The sequence below is a fragment of the Podarcis bocagei genome (genome assembly GCF_964188305.1).
Source record: "Podarcis bocagei genome assembly, chromosome: 6".
In the NCBI taxonomy this organism is placed as follows: Eukaryota; Metazoa; Chordata; class Lepidosauria; order Squamata; family Lacertidae; genus Podarcis; species Podarcis bocagei.
Genome location: NC_138130.1, coordinates 53,856,056 through 53,868,898, shown reverse-complemented (window position 1 = coordinate 53,868,898; position 12,843 = coordinate 53,856,056). Strand labels below are relative to the sequence as shown.

The following is a 12,843-nucleotide window of genomic DNA, read 5'->3' as shown; positions in this document are numbered from 1 at the left end:
AGTCCCATGGACTGCAAGAAGATCAAACCTATGCATTCTGAAGGAAATCAGCCCTGAGTGCTCACTGGAAGGACAGATCCTGAAGCTGAGGCTCCAGTACTTTGGCCACCTCATGAGAAGAGAAGACTCCCTGGAAAAGACCCTGATGTTGGAAAAGATGGAGGGCACAAGGAGAAGGGGACGACAGAGGACGAGATGGTTAGACACTGTTCTTGAAGCTACTAACATGAGTTTGACCAAACTGCGAGAGGCAGTGGAAGACAGGAGTGCCTGGCATGCTCTGGTCCATGGGGTCACAAAGAGTCAGACACGACTAAACAACAACAACTGCTGGGCTGCCCTCCCAGTCCCTTTGGGCACCACCCATGGCTGCTTCTGCTAGTACAAGATGAAGCACCCAATTTTCATCAATTGTACCACTACCTACTCGCCCTGCAGCCCTCTGTGCCATAACCCACACTTTTGTAGAAGATCTGGCAACTTTCAGCAGCACGGGGGGCTGCAGTGAAATAAGGAGATGAGCTTGGATAAGCAAAAATGCTTTCCATAATCTCAACTCTTACGCTCACGTATTTTTATTTTCTTCTCATTTTAGTTACAGTACTGTACTTCTCTATAGGTTTCCCTTTACTGACTTCCTCTGTTGCTTCATGTCAGATTTCAACTTCTAGCCACTATTCAACTTCATGGCCTTGGTGCTTCTTATCTTTGTTTCTTTTCCTCTATTCTCCTTAGCCTCTTGGTTTGCCAACCACAAATCTTCTGTTTAGACCTCCCTTCCTCTGTGCTAGTTTCTGTCTTCAAGGTTTATTTCTTGTGCTAACTTCTTCCCTAAGTAATTATTTTGTATTTTTATGTTGTGAACCACTCTGTGATCTTCAGATGAAGGGCAGTGTACAAATTTAATAAATAATAATAAACTCATTCTCTCTATTGCATTGTCCCCCCCACCACCACTTTCTTCCTATGCCTAGGCTAATGCATGTACTCTCTCTTCTTTTTACTTTGTTCAATCTTTGCAAAGTTTCCACACTCCCTCCAGTTCCTCCTTCCCTTCTTTTCTTATTTTGAAAAATAAAACCCAGTACAAGTTCCTGTTTTCAGGCTCACCACTAAATACAGTAATAATAATGGTGAGCCTGCAAGCAGGAACTTATATTGGGTTGTTGTTGTTGTTGTTGTTGTTGTTGTTGTTGTTTTTTACAGCACCAAACACATATTAGCCACATTATAAATTATGAATTATAATGAATTTGACACATGATATGAATTGTACCATTTTTAGCTTGTTTACACATAGGTCTGAACACAGGCGCAAACTATTTTTACACATCTTCGAGTTTGTGTGAAGAGTGTGCACTTGTTGTGTTGTAGTTTGTGCATGTTGCTACACAGCTTGTACACAAGCTGAATGTAACTTGCAAACACCCCTATTGCAAGGACATTTAGTTTAAGAAATGATCCACTTTGAACTCAGTGGGATTTATTTCTAAGTAAACATAAGGTTGTGGAAAGTGCTTCTCGCTTCCCTCTTCCTGAGGGCAAACTTGCAAACATAAAAGCTGCTTTTAGGTTTGTACATGTCTCATCTCCCATACACAGATAATACTCCTGAATGTGGAATATGTTACCTAACTTCAGACTGTTGCATAAACAAACAAGAGGGCACAAAGCTAATACCCAGAGGAGCAGATTTATCTTTCAGTTACTCAAAGCTCTGCATCTGTTTTGTTACACATTCTCCTATAGGCTACATTCTAATATTCCCCCTCCTCCTTAAATGCTTGAGGCTCTATACAGCTGCCAGGAAAGGCGGGCCTCCATAGCAACCTTGTCGTGCCTGCTCTGTGCAAGGCAAGGCGGAAGAGAGTCAACAGCAGGCGCTGCACAGAAACAGCAGGGTAAGTTCTTGTTCTTTTTCTTTGATTGCATGAACCTGCTCAATTCTGCTGATAATCTAAAAAAAAAAAAAACCAGGGTAGATTATGGCCTCCCTACCACGTCTCTGTAAATTGCAGAATAAAATAATGTGTAAAATAATGTTCAAAGGTCAGGAAGAGCCGATAGGCACACCCTGGGAATGGAGGTTTCAAAGCAATACTCCAAACCACATGCTCCAACTCAGGCAGTCCTTCATCTTTGCAATAGGGATAAATGTACCTATCCAGTGAAGTTGCCACTCCATGTGTCTGGCAAATTGGCTTCAGACAAAAAAACAAAACCCTTATGCCACAATAAATTCACAGGTTTTTTTAAAGGTGTCACAAGATTTTTTGTGTTTGCTGCAAAAAAACATATTTATGGAATTACTCCAGCAAATTGTTTTTGAAGTTTTCTTGCCGATTATGCTGTGCTATCGGATAGCGCAATAATGCTGTGATGTTCTGACGCCATACAGAAAACATGCTCGGTTATGTGGATGTGTTTCTTCCTAAGGTGTCTTCCGTCCTCCTATCTGATCAGAATCCGCTTGGCAGAGAGGATGTCTAAGAGCATTCCAGTGGCTGTGGTGACTGGCTCCAACAAAGGCATTGGGCTGGCCATCGTGCGGGCTCTATGCAAGCAGTTCACTGGGGATGTTTACCTGACAGCCAGAGATGCGGAACGGGGCAAGGAGGCAGTGGCCAAGCTGCAGGCAGAAGGGCTGAAGCCACAGTTCCACCAACTGGACATAAATGACCTACAGAGTATCCGAACCCTACGCGATTTCTTGAAGGAGAAGTATGGAGGATTAAATGTGCTGATCAACAATGCAGGGATTGCTTTCAAAGGTAAAAACAGTGTTCAGTTTCTGGAAAGAAAGTATACGGGGATCAGGTCTGTCTGGGAGCACCGCAGTCTAATAAAAAAATGACCCTGTTGGTCCCCGATGAGTGGGAAGTTGAACTCACTGCAGTTACTTGGTGGTCAGGAAACTTTCACCTTATTTCATATATTCTGGGGCTGAGCCTAGGGCTAAGAACAGATGCTGAGCTGAGCCCTCTAACCAAAGTTAAGTACTAGGTAAAGTACTTTTAACAGTGTACAGTACTTTGGACCCAGTGCAGTACAGTAGTTAAAGATTTGCCAAAGATTTGCTTGTGACTTTCATGGGTCCTGCTCCTTCCTGCAGCTCAGGGCAGCTTCATACATTACTGTTTTCCAACACAGAAAATGGATCAATAGGACTAAGCGTGAGAGCTGCACGTAAATAATCCAGTGTACCAATCTTGCATATGAGTACAGTGGTACCTCGGGTTACATACGCCTCGGGTTTCAAACACTTCGGGTTACAAACTCTGCTAACCCAGAAGTAGGACCTCGGGTTGAGCTTTGCCCCAGAATGAGAACGGAACATGCCAGTGGCATGGCAGCAGCGGGAGGCCCCATTAGCTAAAGTGGTACCTCAGACCTTTTTGGGTTAAGAACAGACCTCCAGAACGAATTAAGTTCCTAACCCGAGGTACCACTGTATTCACTGCATGTACACATGTGCAACTTCGTGTCTGTTGAGCTACACTTGAACCTATGTTTCTTAATACATGATAAAATCTTTTGCATGCAGCAAAGCATAATCTGTGATGGAAAACTGCAAAACATATACAATTAATGTTTGATAAAAATGCAATTTGCTTCTTGCATTTCCTGTGGAAACTATAATCAGTATAGTTAGACAATCGAACAATCATTCAGAAAAAGGTACTTTGCAGTTTGATTATTGGTTAGTTGCAGAGACAGAAGCAGCTAAATTTTTGTTAGTGATCTTTCTCACTATACAATACATAACTGTTCCATGCAGGAAGTAAGTAATGAAAAACCCAGGGTACCTGGTGGGTAGCTGGCAACTGTCTATTATTATTACTAATTAGCAGTAGTAGTAGTAGTAATTCCGAATGAGAGGTGATACTTTTAGCCTGCTCTTAGCTTTATTCTTGCACACAGAAACCATGGGTACACAGACATAAAATCAATTGTACAGTGGTATCTCGGGTTACATACGCTTCCGGTTACAGACTCCGCTAACCCAGAAATAGTACCTTGGGTTAAGAACTTTGCTTCAGGATGAGAACAGAAATTGCGCGGTGGCAGCGCAGAAGTAGCGGGAGGCCCCATTAGCTAAAGTGGTGCTTCAGGTTAAGAACAGTTTCAGGTTAAGAACGGACCTCCGGAACGAATTAAGTACGTAACCAGAGGTACCACTGTACTTATTAAGAAGGCAAATATAATTTCATGTTCTACAACAGAAATGAAAATTATTCCATCTAGATTTAATGTGGGTTTGTGTGTTATTGTTATTTTGTAATTTAAACATCTGGACACAATAAAATATATGTCATTCCCTCTCTTGGCATGTACAAGCAGCCAGAACTGCGGCAAACAATGCTAACTCAAGTGAATGCAGATGGTGTGGGAGCTTTGTACATCTTCAACATGTTTAAAAGATTGTATAACATCCCAGACAGTTTTGACATGTGTGTTTGTGGCAGCCACCCTAGGTCTTGTGCCATCTGGGGAGAGGGTGTTCCCGGCTAGCATAGAGTGCACCCCTCTACTCAGCCGAGTCTCCCCCTTTAAACAATAGGTGCCACTAGATAAGGTGTAAATTATTCCACAAGGCTGTCTTTTATCAGCCGGCCTCCAAATTTCCCTGGGGTCTCCTTGAAGCCTCGTAAGGTAGTGTGGTATTCTATCTTCTAAGCTTGAGGGTGTTAAAAATAAGCCAAGACCACGCAGGGTTATGAAACAAGTTCTAAAGTTTACTAAACCTGGAAAAATGTGGAGATTTAAGAAAAAGATATGCAGTGCAAAAGTTACAGAAAAGCAGTATATTCCTTTTAAAGCAAAATGGATTAAACCACCATCTACTTTCCCTGGACGAAACAGTCCCTTAATCCAGGTTTACAAAGTTTTTCCTTATCAGGTTGAGTTCCACCTTGAACTGCCCCTCTCCTCCTTTTATATTGTGATGAGTTGGGAGGAGGGGAGGCTGTATGCCTGAGCCCCTCTTCTAATCGCTGGATCCAGCACATTTTCAGTTACTGAAATGGCTCGCTAATGAGTCATTACGGGAAGGGAGTGGCTCTGTGCCAGAGGGCCAGGGTGGAGGGTTGAGTGATATGAGCTAGAAGCTGGGTGCAAAAGCTGCAGGCAGGAAAGTCAGAGAGAAAGCCAGGCCTGATTTCTGCTGGAATCCAAGGCTGTGGCTATGGGAGAAGCAATGCTCTCTTACGGCATTAATGCTGTAAACCCCTCCATTGCCTCTTGGGCTTGCCAATCAGAAGGTTCAAATCCACACAACGGGGTGAGCTCCCATTGCTCTGTCCCACCTTCTGCCAACCTAGAAGTTCTAAAGCACACCAGTGCAAGTAGATAAAGAGGTACCGCTGCGGCGGGAAGGTAAACAGTGTTTCTGTGTACTCTGGCACACCTCATGATGTCCCGTTGCCCCAGTAGCGGTATAGTCATGACCCGGAAAGCTGTCTGCGGACAAACACCAGCTCCCTTGGCCTGAAGCGAGATGAGCACCGCAACCCCATAGTTGCCTTTGACTGGAATTAACCATCCAGGGGTCCTTTACCTTTACCTATGTATATATACTGTATATCATAAAGACACCAAAGCCTCTGCCATGCCTTATTCCAAAAGGAAACATGAACCCTGCATCAATGCCTGAACCCCTATAATCCTTCACTACTCAGAGATTGGGGTGGTGTGCAATAATATAGATTCCTGTCAATCACATGAAGCACCTTAGCCAGAAATGAGGCAACTCTCACATACCAAGGAGTTTTAATTAACTTGATATTTGAGCCTTGAGGTATTTGCTAGGTTTCCAAGTTAACCCTATAATCCCCCAAACAAGCAGACAGGTTATCAAACAAGTAAAATATACAACAGCTGGCTGGGGGTTGATGGGATAGTCTAAAACTTCTGGAGGGCACCGGGTTGTTAAAGGCTGTAGTAAGATTTTCAATAATGTTACAGCTGCACGATGTAATTTCAACTCACGTTGACCATAAGTGGACTATGTTGTTTGCCTTTTTAGTGTACGTGCTGGAAAGACTGTGTGCATTTGTACCTTAATGCATATTTTTGTATTTCCATTTTCTTTGCCCAATAAAAAGTGGAGGACCCCACACCGTTTCCTACACAAGCAGAAGTGTCCATGAAAACAAACTTCTTTGCAACCAGAAATATTTGCAACGAGTTATTACCACTTATTAAACCACAAGGTGAGCTTTGCATTTTCATCCTGCAGGAGTAAATATTGTATTTTTAAATAGTCACAACCCATCCGGGGACCTTATAGTAGGGCAGGTAGGAAATCAAAAATGAATAATTACTAATAACAACAGACAAACAGATAGACAGACAGACCAACTGAGCTTTTCAAGTCTGATCCTGTTCTTTACAGCCATCGTGTAAAGAGGATAGGATAGCACTCTTTATGTAGTACATGAAACAAGAGACAAATAGAAGTTGAACTAAGCCAGATAGGGCTTAGTGAGGTTTATCACACGGATTTATTGAAGAAGAAGAAGAAGAAGAAGAAGAAGAAGAAGAAGAAGGAGGAGGAGGAGGAGGAGGAGGAGGAGGGGCAGGGGGAGCAAACTGGATTTGTTTTCTGCTCTGTGTGATACAATATTGTAAAATCAGCAGCCTGTCAGATTCAGATTTCTAGCTATTTCGAGAAGCTAGTGAAATTACTGGCTAATTTCACTATTGATCAACTCTGAGTAACTGCTGCATTCTATCTTGAAATGTCCAAACATTGTATACAGTGCTTTTTTTCTGCATACCTTTGAGTACCCCCAGAAAAAAGCACTGTGTGTATGTGTTAAATGCCACTGTGATAGCCTTCAGAGCTATTAAACTCAAATTACACAGCATATATATTTTAGATTTTCCGTCAACCGTTTCTTATTTTAGAATATCTCCATGGCATCATAGAAAGGTTTCTGTTCTCGTGTATGCAACTTGCTTATGATTTATTCTTCATTATTTACTTGCAGTATGACACTTATTATTTCTACTTGCTCCGCAGAGTATTGGGTTGTACACAATCATGGGCATAGCCAAGGGGTGGGTGGGGGTTGCAGTACAAATAAATTTGGGGTAACAATACAAATAAATACAAATCTGAGGTTCTGGTGTGCCCATGTACCCAACGTGTTACTCAGAGGGGACACATTATAAATAATTGGCTTGCCTAACTTAGGTCTGCCCAATATGTCTACTTTGTGTTGGATATGGTCCATTGGTTATTGTGGAATTACCATCTTTTTTTGTCACAGGAAGAGTAGTGAATGTCTCCAGTGTCATGAGTGTCCGGGCCTTGGCCATGTGTAGCCCAGAACTACAGCAGAAGTTTCGGAGTGAGACAATCACTGAAGAGGAACTAGTGAAACTCATGGAAAAATTTGTAGAAGACACCAAGAAGGGAGTGCATGAGAAGGAGGGTTGGCCAAATACAGCTTATGGGGTGACCAAAATCGGGGTAACGGTTTTGTCCAGAATTCAAGCAAGGCACCTGAATGAGACGAGGAAAGGTGATGGTATTCTCCTGAATGCCTGTTGCCCTGGGTGGGTCAGGACTGACATGGCAGGTCCTAAAGCCCCAAAATCTCCTGATGAGGGAGCTGAGACTCCAGTGTATTTGGCCCTTTTACCCCCGGGAGCCGATGGGCCCCACGGGCAGTTTGTTAGTGACAAAACGGTTCAACCTTGGTGAATTTTGGCATGTGCCCAATTTTATGGCGCTCCATTCTAGTTGAGATCAGACGGGCTCCTTGTTCCCTACTGAGCCTCCAGTGCCTACTGAAGACTAATTTTATTCCAGCAGGCATTTTAATTGTAGTTTTATTTTATAGTTTTCACTGATTTTTATTTTTTGTATTCTTTGTAAATCACTTAAAGGCTATTATAGTGAAGTGCTATATAAATTGTTTTAATAACAACTAATAAATAAAATAACTGGAGCTTATCTGAGATATTGCAGCTGGCTCTTAATGAGTAGAGCTCTTGAAAAGAGGATGGATGGAGAATTTTTTTTAACCTTCCCTGTTGCTCTGTGGTGAGTTGCAATCACAATATAAATTTAAACACTGTACTACTCTGTACAACTTCACACGTAAGGAAACATGTGCATCTCTCTCACCCACATACACAAACACTTCCTGTCGCTACTCACATGTGGTGTGTTGTTGTTTTTTACATCTCTAGTGCTGCCTTCACCCTTAAAAGAAAATAGAGATGCTGGGTGTTTAAATCAGGGCCCATGCCCTGTAACCCTAGATTAATAGGTGCCAGCTGTAGTTATTCAATGTGGAGGAAAATACAGACTTAGCCAACATAGTTAAACAAAATAAAATAAAGATCCCTGTCATATGAGCCCTTGCATTGAAAACCAGCTGCTGGCTAAAATGATGCCCTCTAATTAACGTCTTAATTCCTACTATTTTGTTATATCCCTCCTGTAAAAAAAATAAGTGGAGCCAAAAGCTTGCTGTCCTTCTTTTACATCTCTACTACTTGTAAGAAAATGAGAATGCATAACCACTTTGCAGGAGAAATTAAATGCAATTATATTGGTACGGCTAACCTATTCTATATATGTAACTCTGAATCAGGCAAATAGTATTTTACATGAACTTTTGTGAGATTTGAATAAATTATGAACTGTTACAATTACCTGCTTATTTAGAACTTCTTAACACCATGATTAAAGTTTTTTTAATTAGGTTACTTTTTAAATACCGGTATTCTTTGTTTCAAAGCCAAGTTACCATATGATCAGCAAACCAATCACAAACCAGCTATCCACGTCCCTAAAGATCAAATCACCCACTACCATGGTCAGAAAAGGAAACCAGAACTGCTACGTTGGGAGAAACAGGCGAGCTTTCCAGAGAAGCCCCCACCAGAATACTTCCCATCTCACTGATCTGTTCCAGCAGCTGGAGCAGATTTGCAGGATCAAAGCTGTTGGTGGAGCAAAGGTTGTTGAGTGGGATGCAATTATCATGTCCTATGATGGTCTCATCTACAAACCTTTGTTTATCCAGGTCAACTACCTTGGTCCCAAGGGAACAAACTAACTCCCTGAGGTCCAGGACTGATTTGCACTGAATACCCCACCCCTGATTCTGTCCATCAGGAAGACGTACAACATTCTGTGCTACACTGGAAAGCTCCCACACCTCTGCTGGCATTCTACCAGCAGATATTGTTGCTGAGCGAGTTAATTTACTTGGGAACCTGGGGCTTGTAAGTTCACTGAGGGGAGGGACACAGTAGTCTGCCCTGTTGCTGAACTCGCTTGGCTGCCTTACTCACTTTGGCTCGAGGCTCAGCTCTGACGCTTGGGCACGCAGAAATGCATATTCAGCCTAGTCTCTTCTAGCTTGTTCTGCATTTGTAGCCCTGGCTAAATTCCTCCAGCTGCTGATGCAGGAGGTCCTCATTTGAAAATTGCAGAGAGCTGCTGCTCAGCTACTAGTTTCAGCCAATCCTAGTGAGCAGGAATATGAAAGGTGTGTTAGGTTAATATACATACAGTATGTGTGTTATTTCTGAGCAATAAATTATTCAAGGGATACAACAGTCACGCAAGGTTCAGCTCACTGGAGGCTGTGATATTTTTCGCAATATATGGTTTACAGTGGTACCTCAGGTTAAGTACTGAATTCGTTCCGGAGGTCCGTTCTTAACCTGAAACTGTTCTTAACCTGAAGCACCACTTTAGCTAATGGGGCCTCCTGCTGCTGCCGCGCCGCCGGAGCACGATTTCTGTTCTCATCCTGAAGCAAAGTTCTTAACCTGAAGCACTATTTCTGGGTTAGCGGAGTCTGTAACCTGAAGCATCTGTAACCCGAGGTACCACTGTACTTATAAAAAGGTTTACAAAAAACCCAAAAGTAGCTCTAAAACAGTGTTTCCCAACCGGTGTTCCGCGGCACACTAGTGTGCCGTGGAACGTTGCCTTGTGTTCCGTGGGAGGGAGGCGGGCGAGTCGGGCGGTGAGGGGCGGCGGCGGCGAGCACACGCGGAGCGGCGAGCGAGCGAGCTCCCACATCCCATCGCCGCTCGCTACTGGGCCTGCGCATGCGCGAAGTTTTCTCGCATAGCCACTTCCGGGCCTGCCCCAGGAGGTGGGGTTGCGGGCATCACGCCCTTCCCCACGTGAGCGGGGAATCCCATCTGCCCCCACGTGAGCGGGGAATCCCATCTCAGCCCCCGCGAGAGCAGGGGAATCCCATCCGGCCACGCCTCCTGGCCAGCCAATCGGCTGGCTGGAGGGGGCGTGGCTTGCCCTATTTAGGGCCGGAGCGGAGGGGGCTCGCCCTCTCTTCTCCGGCTAGCCCCATCGCCGCTCGCTACATCCCATCGCCACTCGCTACTGGGCCTGCGCATGCTCGGCGAGCACACGCGGGGCGGCGAGCGAGCGAGCTCCCACATCCCATCGCCGCTCGCTACTGGGCCTGCGCGTGCGCGAAGTTTTCGCGCCTTCGGGATTCCCTTCAGCAGGCATCAAGCAGCCTACCTCCCTGCTTTTTCCAATTAAGGCAACCTCCACTCTCCTGCCCCTCCGTGTTTCTCACCCCAAAGCCTTGTGGGCAGCAGGAAGTGGGGCCGTCCTGCCTCTACCCCACGCCGGGTGGCTGCTGACACGTCCCTTGGGCAGGAGAGGCATCCGGCTGGATGAAGGCAGCGACGCCGGGGGAACGAAACAGCACGGCAGGTCTGAGTTGGCGCCTGGAAGGACACAGACTGCTTCATGTCGCTGCATTCCACAGCTCCGAGGCTGGCAGGTGAGTGCGTGCACTCCTCTCTCTCATTTTATTTAATGTGCATTTTAGAAGCATATGGAAATATCCTGCGTCATCAACCACTTTGGGGAAAGTGTGCGTGTGTGTGTTTGGGGCTAGATTTCATGCATGCCTTTTTTTTTAAGTTCTCTTCCTGCTTCATCCACATTCACCCCCCAAAAGGCCATTTTCTGCGTGCTGAATAAATTCTGCAACTCAAACGGCACGAGGTGCCAATGCATCGGGGCTGTGGAATTTATTCTGCTTGCAGAATTCTGCAACTCAACCGCATTTTGATGTTTAAATGTTGTATTTTAATCTTGTTTTTAAGTTATATTTCAATCAAGTTGTTTTATTATTGGTTTTTTTTATTTCAATCAACTTGTTTTTTATTATTGTTTTTATTTCAATCGACTTATTTTTTATTATTTATTATATTTCAATCGACTTGTTTTTTAATTTGTTGTTAGCCGCCCTGAGCCCGGTCTTGGCTGGGGAGGGCGGGGATATAAAATTTATTTGGGAAAGATGGTTTAGGTATGTCCAAGCAGGCTTGATAGCAAAAACTGTTTCTCACAAACTTAACAGCGTATACAGCCATTAAGTGACAGTGGCCTTATTACAGTGTTTTTCAACCTTTTTAGGTTTTCTGTAAACTGGGGAAGACATCCATGTTGGAAGTTCAATTCCTTGCTTAGCCATGAAGCTCAATGGAAATTGCCTTGCTCTTGCCCTCTCTAATCCAGTGTTTTTCAACCGCTGTTCCGCGGCACACTAGGCCCTCGGGGACCTCGTGGCTTCCGCTTTTGCGTGTGCTGCCGTCACTCTTCCCGCCATTCCCATGTATAATTCGTGCCCGTAATACAGGCAGTAAAAACTGTTCTGTATAACGACTACCCCGCCTCTCCCCCCCATCTAAACCCATTTTTTTTCCTTTGCAGAAATGAGCCGCTGCATTGAGCTCACACAGTATGCATGTTTTTGCCTGGCTGTGATTGGTCCGGACTCCAGCCTGGACCTACCACAGTAGGACATCATCTTCCGACTTCCTTCCCGCCCGAGCACAGAGACCAGGACTCAGCAGGAGTCGGCACTGCAGAGAGGCCGGATACTGCAGTGATGGAAAAGTTTTTGAAAAGAAAAGAACTGGACTCTGAACAAAATTTGGAGCCAGATGAGAGGCCAAGTATGAGTGGGCATGAAAAGAAAGCAAAGATGGTTAGCTCAAGCAAATTCTCTGTCACAAGGCAATATAGCGAAAGCTATATTTCATTTGGATTTACTTTCACCGGAGATGCAAACCAACCAACTCCACTGTGCGTGGTGTGTGGTGAAAAGCTAGCTAACAGTGCTATGGTCCCAAGCAAACTTAAACGCCATCTCCAAACGAAACACCCTTCGCTTCAAAACAAGAATGTGGACTATTTTGTTCGCCTGCGTGAAAACACGGAGAAACAGGCAACTTTCATGAGACAAACCTCAAAGGTAAATGAAAGAGCTCTTAAAGCTAGCTATCACGTTGCTGAACTTATAGCCAAGACAAAAAAGTCGCACACTGTGGCAGAGACATTAATACTTCCCGCCTGCAAAGCTATTGTAGAGGAGATGCTCGGACCTGAAGCAGCTAAGGAAATAGCCAAAGTCCCTCTCTCAAACAACACAATTTCCAGACGTATTGATGACATGTCTGCAGACATTGAAAGTGTGGTTTTGGAAAAGATCCATAGCAGTGAGAAATTTGCATTACAACTGGACGAGTGGACATGCTCAACTCTTGGCCAATGTGCGTTTTGTTGATGGTGATGCAATTAGAGAAAACTTCTTTTTCTGCAAGGCATTGCCAGAAAAAGCAACAGGAGAAGAAATTTTTCGGGTCACATCAGAATACCTTGAACAAGGAGGACTTAAGTGGGAAAACTGCACAAGTGTCTGCACCGATGGAGCTGCAGCCATGGTCGGGCACACCAAAGGCTTTGTGAGCAGAGTGAAGGAAAGAAATCCAAATGTTATTGTTACGCATTGTTTTTTGCACCGTGAGGCCCTCGTAGCCAAGACT

The 12,843-nt window shown here is 44.3% G+C and overlaps 1 protein-coding gene across 2 annotated transcripts; it reads left to right on the top strand.

Moving 5' to 3' along the window:
- The first annotated feature begins 1,803 nt into the window (after positions 1 to 1,803).
- On the top strand, positions 1,804 to 8,667 carry LOC308589597 (carbonyl reductase [NADPH] 1-like). Of its 2 annotated transcripts, none has more exons than XM_081198822.1 (4): positions 1,804 to 1,901; positions 2,464 to 2,771; positions 6,105 to 6,212; positions 7,275 to 8,667. In XM_081198822.1, the coding sequence occupies exons 2-4, from the start codon at positions 2,483 to 2,485 to the stop codon at positions 7,709 to 7,711; spliced, it is 834 nt and encodes a 277-aa protein (XP_081054948.1). In that variant the 5' UTR covers positions 1,804 to 1,901; positions 2,464 to 2,482; the 3' UTR covers positions 7,712 to 8,667. The 2 variants fall into 2 exon arrangements, with proteins under 2 accessions (XP_081054948.1, XP_081054949.1); XM_081198823.1 differs by having other exon boundaries at positions 1,811 to 1,901; positions 2,437 to 2,771.
- The last annotated feature ends 4,176 nt before the right edge of the window (positions 8,668 to 12,843 follow it).